The sequence below is a fragment of the Callionymus lyra genome, chromosome 1 (genome assembly GCF_982586985.1).
Source record: "Callionymus lyra chromosome 1, fCalLyr1.hap1.1, whole genome shotgun sequence".
In the NCBI taxonomy this organism is placed as follows: Eukaryota; Metazoa; Chordata; class Actinopteri; order Syngnathiformes; family Callionymidae; genus Callionymus; species Callionymus lyra.
Window position 1 is genome coordinate 28,930,872 of NC_141818.1, and position 18,316 is coordinate 28,949,187.

At 41.7% G+C, this 18,316-nt stretch overlaps 1 protein-coding gene across 1 annotated transcript; it reads left to right on the forward strand.

The window, feature by feature from the left end:
* Nucleotides 1-1,310: 1,310 nt before the first annotated feature.
* Nucleotides 1,311-18,305, forward strand: polq (polymerase (DNA directed), theta). The gene is made up of 33 exons (XM_087799975.1): nucleotides 1,311-1,549; nucleotides 1,611-1,680; nucleotides 1,756-2,102; nucleotides 2,159-2,385; nucleotides 2,592-2,768; nucleotides 2,986-3,116; nucleotides 3,187-3,343; nucleotides 3,403-3,511; nucleotides 3,855-4,056; nucleotides 4,625-4,766; nucleotides 4,929-5,075; nucleotides 5,153-5,365; nucleotides 5,461-5,603; nucleotides 5,665-5,842; nucleotides 5,916-6,058; nucleotides 6,236-6,429; nucleotides 6,919-7,043; nucleotides 7,126-7,369; nucleotides 8,085-10,576; nucleotides 10,624-10,764; nucleotides 10,833-11,234; nucleotides 11,299-11,492; nucleotides 11,568-11,696; nucleotides 11,777-11,951; nucleotides 12,016-12,143; nucleotides 15,891-15,984; nucleotides 16,058-16,140; nucleotides 16,196-16,297; nucleotides 16,359-16,470; nucleotides 16,529-16,653; nucleotides 17,372-17,507; nucleotides 17,622-17,719; nucleotides 17,777-18,305. Exons 1-33 carry the CDS (start codon nucleotides 1,482-1,484, stop codon nucleotides 17,888-17,890), a joined length of 7,542 nt encoding a protein of 2,513 aa, XP_087656101.1. The 5' UTR covers nucleotides 1,311-1,481; the 3' UTR covers nucleotides 17,891-18,305.
* The last annotated feature ends 11 nt before the right edge of the window (nucleotides 18,306-18,316 follow it).

Here is an 18,316-nt window from a genome sequence, read left to right on the forward strand (position 1 = left end):
TGCAGCGAGAATTCTGACCAGCTCTAGTAGAAGAACTCACATTTCTCCGATCCTTAAAACTCTTCACTGGCTGCCAGTTTCTTTCAGGATCAACTTTAAAATTCTGGTTCTTACTTTCAGATCTATTCATGGTCAGGCTCCTCCTTACATCAGTGATCTGATCTACTGATGGTTCCTCGCACACGGTTCAGGACCAGAGGAGAGAAATCCTTCCAGACTGTTGCTCCTAAGCTTTGGAACGATCTTCCTCTCTCTGTGTTTGATGACTCCTTCAAGAAACATCTTAAGACATTCTTATTTGTGTAGGCTTTTTCCTGATTTACTTGGACTCCTGTGTTTGTCTTATGTGTTTCGGCCTTTTAAAGTATATATATTTAACGGTGTATGGTCTTGATTGTTAAAGCACTTTTTGACCCTGGTCTAGAAGAAGTGCTTTACAAATAACTATTACTTATTTACATACATACTTACTTACTTACTTTCTTTACAAATAAATATTACTTACTTACTTACTTAAATCGTCGCAAAAAATGTCATGAATATCCATAAACGCTGGAATCCTATTTCTAAACGTAAATTTTAATCTAATCTACCATCCAAATAGGTTAGGTAACGGAATACATGTTAAGAAGTCAAGTCGGAACATTGAAACAATTAAAGAAAAAAAAGAAACAAATACATTTCAAAAACATGTTAATTGATATTTTAAGATTGGAAATATGATAGAAACCAACCTATTTTTCGACGATTTAAAAAGACCCCATAATTGGATTAAAATAGATTGGTAGATAGATAGACTTTATTTATCCCAAAGAAGGAATTATGTTGACCAGCAGCAACAATACACCCATTCATACAAACATCCATGTAAAAACAATCGAATAAATACAATAAATAAATACATACAAAATAAATAAATGCATAGTTGAAAAGTTCCCAACAAAGCATACAAGTAAAATTGCATGTTAAGCACGAGAGAGATCAGTTGTAATATAAATGAATAAAAGTTAAGAAGTATCATTTATATATGTATTTAGACTAGTATATGCAATTCGTATTAGCTATATAAACAAAGTACGATTGCTTCATGTTTTACTGTAAAAACTGTCCATTTATTTATTTGACAATAACAATACAAATAATAATGAATGACTTACTTACTAATAATAATCTTCATATTTACTTACTTACTATTTGTCATGTAGGAACCTTTGTATCTCCTGGGGTTTCATCGAGCCACTTTTAACGAGGCACACCAACAGGCAGAGCGGGACCTTTATGGACGATTTGATTTTAGTTTGCCTGTTATTGCAGTCAGAAATGCGTCAGATCGCCAAGCTATAACAAGGCATGCCTTTTTTTAAATCGTGTTTTCTGTACATTATGTGTTTCTTATTGTATTCTAGATCGGTATCAAGGTGATGTCATGTTGAACCGCATGTATTTGAGGAGAATATTGATAACAAAAACAAACCCCCAGCATGAGTGTTCCGGGTCCTCCCGCGAAGAAGAAAAGCTACCTGGGGCAGCACCAGATAAAGAAGAACGTGTAAGTGTTAGTTTAAAGATCACAATTATTTTGTATTGAGTAACACTTTCAAATATAACAGCATTCAGCATTTCGACGAGCCATTAAACAGAGACAACGTGATAAAAAAGGCTCTCAAAGAAAATAATGAAGTGAGTCTGACAGTGTGACAAGGATTCCTATCTTATAACATGAACTCTCAACAAAATTAACATATTTGTCTTCAGGGCTTAAAAGAAGTTTTAGAACTTGGAGAATCCACAATGGCGTTGGATGAGGAGCTGCTGAGAGGGGCCGATGAAATCAATAACTTGAACACTAGGGCTGAAAAATGTTGTTACACAACGACTCGCAGTGATGAACCCAAAGCAACTGATTGCGAGTTGGCAGATGACAGAGTTATGAGGAGTATTGTTAAAAATCCATCCCTGAGAGAAGATTGCAAAGAACTTGCCAAGCGTCTTCTTTTCAGTGAGGACTGTCAAGAAGCTCACACTAAACACCCCTCAGTGCCACATTCTAGCAACAGGCAGCCATGTAAGGACGTGAAAAACACTCAGCAATTTGAGAATTGGTAAGTGAATGTTTTTATTAAAAATAAGAATTACTTCTTATGTTATGCTTTCACAGTGATACGTCTGCAAATAGCAGAAAGGAGCCAAGATGCCTCAAAAACCGGAATAAAGATCTTCCCCAGGATATGTCAAAGGACTACATCCTGTTCAGTCCTACACGCCTCAAAGAGGCTTTGAAGAAGGCCAAACTCCAACAGACATTGCAGGATCAGTCTGCCTCTGTGCTTGCTGTTCCCAGTGGCTTAGACCTCAGCATTCTCACAGACACTTCACCTCAGCCAGGTACAACAAACTAAAACTGCTTATGTCTAGGCACCTATTTATTATGTATTTATTTTACTTTGTTATTGTTATATAGTGTTTATGTAACTATGTTATCTTTGAATGTTATCAAGCCATTTCTAATGAAATGTCTTTCCAGGGTATATTTTTTTACCTCAATCATTTTCAATTGTATGTTTCATTAATTAAACTGTCACCTTTGAAAGGTCTGGCTCTTCACGCTCCTTCTGATCAGCTGGACAAGCTCCTGTTGTCCAACTGGGGTTTACCAGGTCCTGTTTTCGAATGCTACCGAAAGCACAAAGTGACGCACATGTTCGACTGGCAGGCTCAGTGTCTGGCTGTTGGACAGGTTCTTCAGGGAGGAAACCTGGTTTACTCAGGTAAACCTTTTTTTTGGGGAGGGGGTGGGAATTAATGGCAGCGAAAACAATTTGGTGTAAAACATTTTTGTGTTATGTTTTGTATGGTTTGAGCTGAATAAGTTATTTAAGATTCAACCATATTTTGTTAGTCTTATAGATGTTGCTGCTGAAACACTATAAAGATGTCCTTTATTGACGATTGATGCAGCCTTTAATTCTCTTCATCCTCTTTCAGCGCCCACTAGTGCTGGAAAGACGCTAGTGTCAGAGCTGCTGATGTTGAAGCGAGTGTTGGAAACCAAAAGAAAAGCGCTCTTCATCCTTCCATTTGTTTCTGTGGCTAAAGAGAAGATGCACTACCTACAGGTAGGACCCTTATGAGTGTAACACACACACTCACAATATTCTCATATAAAGTGTCGCTCTGGTCCTACAGAGTGTTTTTCAAGAAGCCGGTGTGCGTGTGGAGGGATACATGGGAGGCACCTCGGCTGCCGGAGGTTTTGCCGCACTCGACATCGCTGTCTGCACAATAGAAAAAGCCAACTCCCTCATCAACAGGCTGATCGAGGAGGGAAACATCGCAACATTGGGTAATTGACCTGTGATGAAAGGTAACATGATGTGTTAACAGACATGATTGTTCGTTCAGGTATGGTGGTGGTTGATGAGTTGCATATGGTCGGTGACTCCGGGAGAGGATACCTGCTTGAGCTTCTCCTAACCAAGATCCGCTACATCGCGCAGAAGCAGAACACTCGGTTTGTGTCCCTTAAACACAGTCATTCAAATATCGATATAATGTAATGAAGGGTGATAACAGAAGTTTATTTTTAGCATTTGATCATATAATATTGACATAATAAATACGTAACGTGACATTTTGTTTAAATAACTAGTAAATCAAGTAATACAGGGGTCTCAAACATGCGGCCCACAGACCATTTGTAGCCTGTGACTGGTGTTCCGCGGCCATCCATTTGTTGTCTAAGTTGCTGTGCAGGCAGAGCAAGAGACTCTATTTATGTTCAACTTCAGCTGGTTAAGGAACCAGTTCATCACATCAAATGTTATCATTTTTTATTTTGTTTTTGGACTCTGCAGGTCTCCGAACGAAGGTGTGCAGATAGTGGGTATGAGTGCCACCTTGCCTAATCTTTCCCTGTTGGCCAGCTGGTTGGGTGCAGAGCTTTACCAGACTTCCTACAGACCTGTACCCTTGCAGGAGCATTTCAAGATTGGCTGCAAAATCTATGACAATAACCAATCTGTGGTGCGAGACTTCACACCATCTCTACAAGTTAAGGTACCGGATCAATAATGTAGAAAATATACACAAGTGCCATCAGAATTTTGAATGTTTGTATTTAACATTGTAAATGTTAAAACTTTTTTTATTTTGATTTAAATTGTATTTTTTAAGCATTGAATAAAAAGATGTATATTGATGGGTTTATTTATTTTGTTAAATTCATTAATATATTTAAAGGTTTCATCTTAATTTTTTAAGATTTTAATTACACAATTCGAATATTTTCTAAATGAATATATTTTTTAAAAACAGAGTTAGATTTTCTAATTCCATTAATTTTAAATAAAAAAAGAAAATCAAAATTAAACTTTTAGCAAATCACCTGACACGCAGATGTTTGGTATTCAACTTTTTCCTCACCCGTCAATATATTAATTCTTTAATTTAATTATTCACAAAAGAATCCAACGCTTAAAAAACATTTCAATAAAAAAATAAATAAAATCAAAGTTTTAACATTTAAAATGAAATCAACCTTTTAATATTTTCACGGCCCTGATATACTTTCATTTTATCAGTTCACACTGATGGTATTTTTTAAATATTTTTTATTTTCTTCCAGGGCGATGATGACCACATCGTCAGCCTTTGCTATGAGACGGTGGCAGAAGGACACGCCGTCCTACTATTCTGTCCGTCAAAGAACTGGTGTGAGAAACTAGCAGACAGCATTGCAAGAGAATTCTACAACCTAAAACACAAACGTATGTACATTTATATATACAGTATATATATACAATATATATATATAATCTTTACCTTCTGCTCTTAATTGCACTTCAACACTCTTTTGTCATCTGACCAATGAAATGAAAAATGCAGCTAATTTATTAATTTTATTGTTATTTATTTGAACAAACTCTAAGGGGTTAATGGTGAATCCGAGCCCCAGCCAGTCTCTCTGGATCAGGATGGGCTCTTGGACATCCTCGCCCAGTTGAGCCGAACTCCTGCAGGACTGGACCCTATCCTGCAGCGCACAGTGCCCTGGGGGGTGGGCTTTCATCATGCCGGCAAGCTCCACATCTCAGCCAAACTTTAACGGCACCGATTTCTGGTTTTCCTATTGAAATAAACTTCAACTTTTCAGGTCTTACTTTTGATGAGCGCGATGTGTTGGAGGGAGCGTTTCGTCAAGGGACGGTGAAGGTTCTGGCTGCCACCTCCACGTTGTCCTCTGGAGTCAATCTCCCAGCCCGCAGGGTCATCATCCGGACCCCGACTTTTAACGGCCACCTGTTGGATCCACTGACGTACAAACAGATGGCTGGACGAGCAGGCAGAAAAGGAGTGGACACTTTAGGTGACTAGACGTCAATTGACAACAGATGACACTCTGATATGTGTGTTTAATTTCCGTGTGTGTGGATGTCAAGCTTAAGTGTGTTTCTCTTGAAGGTGAAAGCGTTTTGATCTGTAAACCAGCAGAACGCCAGAAAGGCATTAAGCTACTCAGTGGTGCACTGCAGCCAATCAGCAGCTGCCTGGTGAGAAGAGAAGGAGACGGTGTGACGACCAGCATGCTGCGAGCAATACTTGAGGTGATTCACGAACACACGCCTCAAACCTCAAACCCCAACTTGACGATGTTCGATGCTTCAGATCATTGTCGGCGGCGTTGCTAGGACACCCGAGGACGTGAGGTTGTACGCTTCCTGCTCTTTATTGGCCGCCAGCGCTGAAGCTGCTGGCAAAGAGGAGACCAACAAGGGAGCTATCGAGTCTTGTGTGGAGTGGTTGATGGACAATGAATTCATAAGCATTGAAAAAGATGAGGAAGGTGATGAATCAGCAATTAATCTGAGAATTTGAGAATTCTCGAACCATCTGACGGTCTTACCTCTCATTTCCAGAGGAGCGTTACTGCCCAACACTTCTCGGTGCTGCCACTCTATCCTCCTCTCTTTCACCTCCAGAAGCCCTCGGAATATTCGCGGACCTTCAGCGAGCAATGAAAGGATTTGTCTTGGAGAACGACCTGCATACACTCTTTCTGGTTATTACTTATCACTTATTATATATTTTTTATAATTTAATATTCATAGTGACATTCCTATATTTGTTGCAAGTTTTCTCCAAAAAGGTTAATAAGGGCTGTTATGTAGTTATAACTAACTTGAATTGACTACAGACATTCTTGTACTCGGAGTATTAAACTACACTTATTCATCAGATCACACCACTGTACGCCGAGTGGACCACCATAGACTGGTACCAGTTCTTCTGTCTGTGGGAGCAGCTGCCGTCCTCCATGAAGCGAGTGGCAGAGCTGGTTGGTGTTCAGGAAGGATTTCTGGCTCGCTCCGTCGGCGGCAAACTTGTGGCCAAGACGGAAAAACAGCGAAGACAAATGGCCATTCATAAAAGGTAACTGCTGTTGATCATAACATATAACATATTTTCTTGGTGTAATTTTTTTTTCTACATACACAAATATCAACACATCTTCACCTCACTCCCATGTAGTCAAGGGTTGGCAGAAGTTTCAAGAGTAATCTGTGTCTGTTTGAAGTTGCAGGCAGAAGTGCATGTGCATATAATGATCCAGAACGGAACCCCTTTCTAAGTCCAAAAAGACACAACAAATACAATAAAATATATACTTGTTTAACTGTTGTTCAGTCACTATTTCTCATGTGTTGATATTACACTTACTCTTGTTGAGACTGTGCCCAAGTCTCAACAAGAAGTTACCTTAAGTGGCATTTGCCTGTGTGTATATGTTGGATTTTCCAGGGCCATGTTCCTTTAGTTTTTTGTTGTTCTTTACAGGAAAAAGAGAGCATGGTGTGAACACATTTTAAAAAATAGTTTGTGGAAATAACTTGTATATGATCTTCCTTTTTTCCTCTGTAGGTTTTTTACAACACTTGTTCTGCAGGATCTGGTGAATGAGGTGCCTTTGGGAAAAGTGGCATCCAAGTACAACTGCAATCGTGGCCAGTTGCAGTCGCTCCAGCAGTCGGCTGCAACATACGCAGGTACTGAAGCTCGACCGTTTGTTTTATGTAACGACAGTAATGAAGGTCGAGGTTTGGTGAATGACACATTTTTACCGTGCAGGTATGGTCACGGTGTTCTCTAGACGTCTGGGCTGGAACAACATGGAGCTACTGTTGTCCCAGTACCAGACCAGGCTGAGCTTCGGGGTTCAGAAAGAGCTGGTAGACCTCGTCAGGGTGTCTCTCCTGAGTGCAGGAAGAGCGAGAGCACTGTACGCACAAGGACTGTGCACTGTTGCTGAGCTCGCCCGCGCTTCAGTAGACGATGTGGAGAAGGCCCTGAGGAACGCTGTTCCGTTTAAGAGGTGTGTAGGTTCCAGTTCAATTTCATTCAGATGAGCTTGTAAAAATCAATTGTTTACAAATATTTACTCTAATAATCACAGCTACGTTTCAAATATAGTAAATACTAACTTTCCCTTTTCGATCTAAGACAAGTTGTTTTTAATATTATGTAAACGTTTTGAATAAAAACAGAAACAAAATGATCTTTACCTCACTGAATCAGAAAAGTTGCACTTCATCTGAGAGAGAAAATATTAAATATTAGAAATCATAGATTTCATTTAGATTAGGATCTGCGAAACATACAAAGAAACAAAGGCGATACATTTCACTTGAGAATGACGATAAGCCGGCACTGTTAGCAATTAAAGGAGCTAAAACGGAGCTTTCAGTTACACTTTTTTTTTTTTTGAGAAAAAAACTTAAGTTAAAGCTTAATAGAGGGCTGAAAAGTTGAAGTATTTATATTTATGGTGGCATTAAAACAAGCATTAACACATTTCACTTTTCGATAGCTCATAAGAAACCCCTGCGACCAGATGAATAGAAGTTGACTTGTATTAATCCACAATAATCAATCAAATTCCTTACAGAAGCTCAAAGTTCAACAAAAAAAGACCACATTGCCTTTGTTATTTACATAACTGCAAGCTCTGAGCAGGGGAAATGAAAACTCCTGCATGATCATGGTCATACATCATCTTATGTTACCATGCTGTCACTTCTGTTCTACAGCTCGAAGCGTGCTGTGGATGAATGCGAGACAGAAGCTGCTGAGCGGCGGGGTCTCCGGTGTGTTTGGGTCACAGGCGGGAGAGCTCTGACTGAGCGTGAAGCCGCCGTTGAGATTGTGTCGGAGGCACGGCTCCTTCTTCAGGAAGACCTCGCACTGCTCGGAGTTCATTGGGACCCAGCTACGCTCCCACTAGGGTTGCTTGAGACGAAAGATGAAAGTCTGCCAAAAGACGTGTCCCTTTGTCCAAATCTGAGCTCGGGGCCAGCACTGACGGAGAACCAGCCGGACAAAGGCATGGAACCAGAAGATCTGGAAAAGTGTACAGTAGAAGGAAATGATGACTCCAGACTGCAAAGTGAAAATGGGGAAGTCTCCACAGAGAAGAAAATATCTGAGGGCGAGAAAGACTTTGAGAGGCTTACTAAAGAAGTCAGTAAACAACTTATTAAAGTAACAACAAATCAGACAGAAGAGATGGATTGTGATGCGTCCACGTCTGTAGAGCCTAGGAACTCCAATGAAAAGATAACTCTGGAGGATCAAGAAGGAAAAAAAGCACAACCATCTAAAAGTCCTTGTAGAAGCTTAACCCAAGAGCTAGCTGAAATTGTACCCAGTCTTTTGTCTGAAGCACAACAACCCCTTTTAGACAGTTTCTCTCCAAGGCCTCCTCCACCTTGGTTTAGAGCCCCGATGTCAAATGCTTTGTCACTCAAAGAGGACATACAGCCAGGGTTTGAAGTTCCACCTGGAAAACTGCAGCATTCTAGAATACTCAGCAAGGTCCTTAATTCTATGAAACTTCCACCTGACCCCACCGATGAAACTGCTGTTGAAGTGGCTGTGACCCCTGTCCAGGAAAATCATCCCAGAGTTTCTACTCCTGCTGCTCCAAACATGGTTGTCCCCTCTCCTTCCTCCTTCCCTGCACTTTCCCCGGAAGCCAAGCGACGACGCATGGAGAGCAGAGATGCGTTCTCGTCTCCCGATTTGTACTCTGGGGATGAAAAGGCGGTTCAAGAGGTAAAGAAAGAAGAATCTTTCGGTGACAGCTTTGAACTGGACACACAGACTGAAAACATCATCGTGCATCCAGGTTATGCGCCCAGAAAGGATATTGACATCCCAACTGTGGTGTTAGAAAAGATACAGGAAGTAGAAAAAGAATTGAATCTGGTTGGTAGTAAAACAACACCTGATGCACATCCCAAATGTAACATCTCTTTAACTGACACTCGGATGGAGATTATCCTCAACACCAGCCACCAAAGTTCTCCAGGTCATGCAGTGAACGCAAGTAAAGATAAAGATGGCTGTGATGATGAAGAGGATGAAAATGTCAACAGAAGTAGCAGCTTCCTGTTTGACAGCCTGTATGACGGCTCCCTCCTAGCCGGGCTTAACTCACTTCAAGACCAGTCTGATCAGGAGGACTCTGGCGGGTCTCCCCTTATGAAACCTGGGGCGCGAGAGCCCAGGGAGCTCAACCAGGAGGCAGAAGAACTGGAGGCGATCCAGTGGGGCGAGTCGTCGTTCAACCTGTCTGAGTGGGGGGACACTCTGTTGGTCGTCGAGGAAAACTTCCTGGAGAAGAAAAGTCAGCAACAGACGAGTCGTCAAACTGATCCTGTTTACCCTGGAGAATCTTCAGCTTGTAATATCAAACTAGGTCATATTCAGCCAGGACCTTCGTCATGCACCGGGCCTTCTTCATCAAATAAATGTGACTTAAGACATAAGGTTGACGATGGAAGTCAAAATCAGCAGTTGAGGAAGAACTCTCCACATACTGATGATCCCAAAGACAGCTTGACTTGCAGTCCTGGTCTGCAGGAAATCTTCGATCAGTGGCCGAGTATGAACTCACCGGTAGACGTCAGGTCAGTTCCTGCTTTGAAAACGGAAACGCAAAGGTCGTCGGCCAAAGACGGCGGTGAAGGTCAGAACATCGTAGCTGGAGCTCAAGAGCCACAAACCTGCAGACGGTCCTTTGAGAACGTTGCTGAGAAAGCGGATTTAGCTGCTGATCTAATCCCCCCGACACAGCAAACTACACCTGTCACACCTCGAATAAAACTTACCACCTTTGTCCAGTCCCCCCTCACTACTCAGGCCTGTCGCCGGACTACTTCTGTTGTTTTCAGGTCAGAGAGTAACCTAGATAACCGTACACCCCTGCATGAGTCTCGACAACTCCACAAAGCAAGGCCAGCGTCTTCATCGCCAAACTGCTCCTCACCACCTTCTCCCCCCAAGCTCAAGCCAGTGGAAGGATCACCAGAGATCCACAAAGACTTCAGTCTACAGCTCTCCCAAGAACCATCCGTGTCCTCCAGCTGCCCAGGAGGTTTCGTCATCATAGACGTGGCCAGTGACCGAAGCCTTTTCGACACATTCATAACCGAGTGGAAAAGTAAAGATCGCTTCTCTTTAGCTTTGGCCTGTGAGAACAAGGACTCTGTGGCGGAACGTTCAGGAAAACAAAAGAGAGGTGAGTGGCTCTAAGTTTGTCGGATGTCGTATTCTAATCCAAAGCAGTTTCTAAAGCCCGTCAGGTTTCGCACAATGTGGACGGATTTCCAATAAGGGGCAGGAACGGATCTGTTCTGGTCGGCGTTTCTGTCTGCTGGGGGGACAGAGATGCTTACTTCATCTCCCTGCAGGAGCAGCAGAGCAAAGGTTTCTTCTTCCAGAATGAGAATAAGCGTGAAAAAAAATTAAATTCAACAAGATTATCCTGTTTTCAGGGTTGAGCTCCAGTCTGGCTCCCCCTGCCCTCGATGAAGACCTGTCGGTGAGCGACAGGCTGCAGAAGGTCACGTCGTGCCTCAGCAGGACGTCATCAAGTCCTGCAGTTGTTACGTACGACGTCATCAAAGTGTACAAAACTCTGGTTCTGAGCTGTGGGATAAGTCTGGAGGGAGGTTACGAAGATCCAAAGGTAGCGTGCTGGTTGATGGACCCCAGCAGTGAAGAGAGAACTTTGACCAACATGGTGACCGTTTACTGCCCAGAAGAGCTCGCCCTGGTGGAGGGACTCGGTAATGGTCAGGTCCACTGTCCCAGAGTGAGAGCAGCCACCACCAGCGTTCTTGTGCTCAAAGTCATGAACCACTTGACCTGCCTGCTGGAGAAAGACGGGGTTTTGGGTACGTATTTATTATGATTATCTTTAGCGTCCTCTTTTCTCACCAATACGTGTTTCTCTGTCAGACTTCTTCAGAACCGTGGAGATGCCTTCTCAAGTGTGTCTGGCTCTGCTGGAACTGAACGGAGTCGGCTTCAGCGTGGAGGAATGCGAGAGGCAGAAACACGTGATGCAAGCTAAACTCTCGGCTCTCGAGTCACAGGCTTACGACCTGGCGGGACACGGTTTCTCCCTCACGAGTGTCGATGACATCGCTCAAGTCCGGTTCCTTTTTTCTCTAGCTCGGCAGCACACAGCATGAGACCTGACACCTTAACACATGTGTGTCCTGTAGGTCTTGTTCCTTGAGCTTCATCTGCCTCCTAACGGTGACGTCGGGGGGGCGAAGAGTAAGAAGACTCTCGGCTACACCCGGAGAGGTGGTGGACGTGTTCGACTGGGAAAACAATTCAGCACGACTAAGGTGACGCACAAATTTGACCTGTAGTCATACTATGTGTCATTGTATCTTAATGACAATTGAAGATGCTCTGATGCCTTCAGGATGTTTTGGTGAAGCTCCGACCGCTTCATCCTCTACCAGCAGTCATCCTGGAGTGGAGGAGGATCACCAGCGCTCTGACCAAAGTAGTGTTTCCTCTGCAGAGAGAGAAGAAATACCACCCCACTCTGTGCATGGACAGAATATACCCCATCGCTCAGACGCACACCGCCACAGGTCCAGCACATCTGATGATTCAGGGCTTATATGAAAGCCTTTTTAAAACGTCCCATTCTTCCAGGGAGGGTCAGTTTCACTGAGCCAAACATCCAAAATGTGCCCAAAGACTTTGAGATCTCGTTGCCCACTGAGGTTGGTGAGAGCCCCCCTTCACAAGACGGCCGTGGACTGACCGCCAAACACATGCAAGTAGAATTTGTTTTTCTTGTATAATGGGAGGAGTCGATGCTGCCGGTTTGAATGTTAAACTGCTTTGGCAATGCAACTACAATATTGTTCTGTCTATAAGGGGAAATATCAATGAATGGGTCTATTTTCATACGTCAGGCGTGCCGGATTATAAGACTCATTTAGTCCGGTATGGTTACTTTGACAGATCCCTCAGTGCCGTGTATCACATAAAATAGGTTTGAGGTCAGGAAACACAATCAGAACTAATAAACAAGACACAATTTTTGAGAAAATGTATTTTAAGCGCACCTTAGACTCTGAAAAATAAGGGAAATAAAAGAAAAGATATTAAACAAACTCAATTCAGTAGTCGATTACAAATGTGGAACAAAATAATTGTTTTATTGAAAGTAAAAAATGATCAAGATTTCCCCAAATGCGTTTTTTGTTGCATCTCCAGTCCGTCAACACGCACCTCATTTGAAAATTAAAAAAAAACCAACACAATACGACTGTCATTCGTACGATGTAAAGCCTTCTGTTTATCTCAGGTAAGTAAAGCCTTCATTATCATTTTGTTTTTCAGGAGGTGAAACGATCTGTAAACAGAGTTGAGTTTCTCTTTAAAAAGAAACAAATATATAATATTCAAGGATATAATCAATCTATGTTAATTTTGTGTAACGTATACAAGTGTTTTTTACTGCAAGTTACTTTAAAACTGTAATGCATTATTTATTCCTTTTGATCTTGTTTCAAATTCGTAACAACTTCTTTAAATTGTGATGCGTTCCACAAGTTCTATATTATTTATGTTTGCATTACTTTCACACATGTATTGTTTTTTCCCCCTTTAATACAGCAATACAATGGCTGCATCTATGGCTCACGACACAACATTGTGACAGAGATACTGTTTTCTGTTTTGTTTCCTTGAAATGAGGCGATCAAACACTGACTACAGAGCTGCCTTAGAACCAAAGCAAAGACTGGCTGTTGGACTGAGGTGAGTTTTATTCAGCAATAAATCTTTTAGATAAAAAAACACAGCAGAAATACTTGCGTGTAAATGTACACGACATAGCCAAAGTTTAAACACTCCTATCTAAAGGGCCTGCAGCTAGTTTTCTCATGGGTCTTAAGACCAGCGGTGTCAAACTCAATCACACATCGGTCCAAAATCTTTCATCTGTCGTAGTCACAGGCCAAACAAAGTGTAAATTTGGCAAACAAGGTCCTTGACATTAACTATTATTGGATATCTCTGTATAATGGTGGAAATCCATTATCCATTCCTTTGCTTATCCAAACATTACATTAGTCTAATTTGAGTCAACTCTTGTATGACTCGTGAGGCAAATGTGTGGCCTTGAGTTTGACACATGGGTTAAAAATAATTCCCTCCTACCTTCTCACTATGTGGGGCAACAGAAAAGCCATAAAGTCCTTAAATTTCCAGTTCTTCCAAAATCCGTTGGCTTTCCCTTTTTTCCTGCCATTTTGCCTTGCAGAGTTCAGCTGCAGAGAGAGAGATTACATGATGATTCTTCTATCTTGACAGGTGTTTGACGTCTGTGGAATCATTGGTCTTGTGCTGACAATGGTGCATGAAGCTGGATTTTTGTATCCAAATCTCTCTGAGCACGAGTAATCGAAAGGATCAACAAAAAAGTGGAAATGTGTCACGTGCTTTTTAACATTCTTCGTGACCGTATCTCCATTAAAATATTTGAATAACTGTGTGTTTTGTTAGTTGCTGAACTGTCGCTGAAATTAAAACCTAAATCATCTTGCTTTGCTATTTCTTCTAAGCCTCCTTATACCTCGTGAAAGTAGACCACTGTTGCCATAGTGATCACTGATCTGATCCAGCCTTATACCCCAGGTCGGGCTCTGAGGTCTGTGGATCAGAATCTACTGATGGTTCCTCGGACACGGTTCAGGACCAGAGGAGAGAAATCCTTCCAGGCTGTTGCTCCTAAGCTTTGGAACAATCTTCCTCTCTGTCTGCGCTTGATGGATCTACTGACTCCTTCAAGAAACATCTTATGACATTTTTATTTGTTCAGGCTTTTCCTTGATTTTCTGGAACTCCTGTTGTGTTATCAGTTTTATCTTGACCTTTAAAGTATGTACTTTATTGAATATTGTTTTGATTGTTTAAGGGCTTTGTGACCCTGGTCTGGAAAAGCGCTGTATAAATAAAAATGACTTACTTACTTACTTACTTACATTGTGACTCGTTACTTATATACTGACATTAAAGAAAATAGAATTTATTTAATGTATTTAGAATATTCACATTCAAGGGTGGGTTTCAACATGTAGAGGTAGTAACATAAAATAACATTACCAAACAACTTCCGTTATAACCACTGACCTTCCACTTCCAGTACTTCCGCTATGGCCGCCCACGCTTTTTCCTTTTGACCGTTGTCCTTATAAAAAGGGTGTGAAGTGTCATATAGAATGTTGTAGTTTTCCACTTCCACGATGAGCCTCTCTTCATCCATCAGCTCCTCCAGAGAGACTCAAAATGGCGGAAAAAATGTGTTTATGTCGAGATGATACGCGTACACATCTATACGGATGCCCGTTAGTTTGTTAAGAAAACACTTTAATAGGCGTCAGAATTGTGACTTTCCTACCAGTGAACCCGTCCAAATCCGCGACTGCACACCCGGAAGTGGGCGGTTATATTGAGTGAATGAGGGTTTCATTGTAATTATTATTATTATTTTTAAATAAAATCACATTTTAAACCTTTTAACGACACAATTAATAATAAGCAAGGGGAGTGAATAAATACACATATAATGTTGTCATACCGCTAATAATACAACAATACATCAATATAACGACATGAAATATAACGGCTATAGCAATAATAATGTGTTAATATAACAATAATACAATGATATTGCCGCCGCAGAATGTCTGCCCTGCTGCTTGGTTCTGTTTGTTCTTATTTTGTGTGTTATCTTATTTAATCCTTTTATTTTGTACTGACTCCAGAAAAAAATCCCATGATGTTTTTACAATAGTTGTAATAAAAGTTTCTGAGTCTGATACTATAGGACTAGATGTTGTTTTTCCTGCAAATATAGCAAGCCTAGAATTATTAAGTAAGTAATATATATATATTTATACAGCGCTTTTCTAGACCAGGGTCACAAAGCTCTTAAACAATGACAAAAAGAAGAAAATATATATATTTATAGATATATATCTATATCTATATATACTAAAAAATAAATAAAATTAGGAAGTATCATGGCAGTATTTACTTTAGTTCTCTCTTGAAAGCGCATTTTTCTTAAACTGAAGAACAAAACAAATCTATGGATGTTCTGCTAAATGTAAAAACTAAAATGGTTTACGCAGACTGGACGCTAGGTGGTGCCAAACAAAAGCGGACTAAGGGCCTGTCACACTGTATTTATATTTCCTTCTTTCCTGTGAGTAAGGAACAGTTATTTGTATCAAAAACTGCAAAAATATGTTGTAGCTAGTTTTATTTAGATTTTCTTGCATTGTAATGTTGAGTGATATGTGTAGCTATTATATTGTGAGTTCCAGGTGTCTTGTGTTGTACTGTTATTTAAGGTTTCTATTTTTTACAGTTCAATATCACTACCCTATTTAAAACGTACTATTTATTACTAAAAGTATTGTATTTTAATGTTATACATAATTAAATGTATATTTATTTGAATCAAGAACATGAAGCAGCATTCCTAACAGATCTTGTCTGGTCCCAGGAAGAGAAGACGTTCCTCAGTCGCTCCTCCTCTCGTCGGAGAAGATCAAGGCCTGAGTTTCTCCGTCAGTATGAGACACGCGTTCGTCTCTTTTCCAGGTGAGTTTCGCGGAAACATAAACTGTTTAAAAAACGCTTCAGGTTTGAGTCAGTTGTTACCTGTTTGATTCAGGCGGGATGATCGTCGCAGCGGATTATTCTCAGCTGGAGTTGAGAGTGTTGGCTCATCTGTCGAAGGACCAGCGCCTCCTGCAGGTGAGAAAAGAATCATCGTGTTTAAATAACCGAAGTCAAACTCTGTGAGCTCCAGGTCCTGAACGGAGGAGCCGACGTGTTCCGCTGCATCGCCGCCGAGTGGAAAGGCGTCGACCTGGAGAGCGTGAGCGACGACCTCCGTCAACAGGCCAAGCAGGTCCAGACGACGGCGAGAAGAACCTTCAACGCGGTCCTGCTCACCACCGGTGTCTCTGCAGATCTGCTACGGCATCATTTACGGGATGGGGGCCAAGTCTCTGGGGGAGCAGATGGGCGTGCAGGAGGACGACGCGGGCTGCTACATAGAGAGTTTCAAGGCCAGATATAAAGGTGAAGGTCGGGTGCTGAAGGTCATTCCACGAGTGAAGCTGATGTCCAATCTCTTCAGGCATCAACTACTTCCTCAGAGAGACGGTGAAGAAGTGCGTCAAGAACGGTTTTGTTCAGACGCTCATGGGTCGACGGAGATACCTGCCGGGGATCACCGACACGAACCCGCACGTCAAAGCTCACGTAAGTGTTGGGAAGCACGTCACCGACGGCAACGGTCAAATTTAAATGATCCCAGAATCATAGGGCGAGAGGCAGCCTGGACAGGACGCCAGTCTGTTGCAGGGCACACAAAGACAGACAACCATTCACACACACACTCATACCCTAAGGACAATTTCCTCAAGTTCTCAATCAACCTCTGTATGTTTTTGGACTGAGGGAGGAAACCGGAGTGCCCGGAGTAAACCCACGCAACACGGGGAGAACATACAAACTCCACACAGAAAGGTCGTCTCGACCTGGAATTGAACCAGCAACCTTCTTGCCTGTGCTAACCACTGCGCCACCTTGTGCCCCATTCTTAATTCATAGCCTTTTAAATTTAATATAAAATGAATTATTCCACCAAATTTGAATAGAATTTAAGAGGCTATGAATACAAAAAAATATGAATTTAGAAAACGTATTTTTGTTTTAATGGGATTAAAAAAATCAAACTCTTTTTAAAAAGTTTTTTGAAAAAAAATAATCCACTTTTCCATATAGAAAAGATTGAATACAATTATTTAGGAAATAAGTTGATGCTTTACCCAGTCCTGTCTCGGGGTCAAGGTGACCCGAAGTCCCAAAAAAAGGTGGTTGACCCTTGACCCTGAGATAATTACCAACAACATGTTAATAAAAGGGTTCAAACCGTCAACATTTGAAACGATACCTTCTCAACGCTCTGCTCACTCAGGCCGAGCGTCAGGCCGTCAACACGACGGTCCAGGGATCCGCCGCAGACATCGTCAAACTGGCCACCGTCAACATTCAGGAGAGGCTCCGGCGAGCGTACTCGTCGGCGCCACCTTCTCACGAGCATTCAAACACGGGTAACGCAAGCTCAACCAACCATCAAATTGTTTCTAACTTAACATTCGCAGCCAATCGCACACTTTTATTGACTCAAAATGATGGATGCAAGTGATTATTGTCCATCACTTCAGTCGATCCACAGGACAGGAGGCGGCTCGGAGGAGCTTACTTCGTCCTGCAGCTCCACGATGAACTCATCTACGAGACCCCGGAGGACGAGGTCATCCAGGTGAGAGTCGCCACAGTCTTGTAGAGCCGGTATCTTCATCCCTCTCTCTCTCTGCAGGTGGCTCAGATCGTGAAGCGAGAGATGGAGGCGGCAGTGAAGCTCTACGTGAAGCTGAAGGCCAAAGTGAAAATGGGGCCGAGCTGGGGGAACCTGCAGGATCTAGAACTATGACGTCACTGAATATTTAAATATTTAAACCATTTTAACACATGAACTGTAGTAAAAATAACAGATATAAAGATGAATTGATTGGTAAATGAATTGTATTTATATATTTATTAAAGCCATCGAATGAAATGTACTTGATGCTACTAAATAAATCCACTTCACAATTATTAAATGGAAACTAAAGTGTTGATTTAAGTGTGTCTTAAATAGATGTTGGACTCTATTGTATCATCAGCGTCTGTTTGTCAAATGCAAATATTTCAATGAAGAGTTTTGTACGATGTGCTGTGATTGGTCAAGCATCAAGGTTTGTCACTGCGTGTCTTCAATCGCAGAAGTCTCCACCGCCATGGGACTTGTTGTATAAACAAATCAAGGCACGACCTCAGCCGACCGGACTGGAGTCGATATGTCACCAGTTGGGTTTTG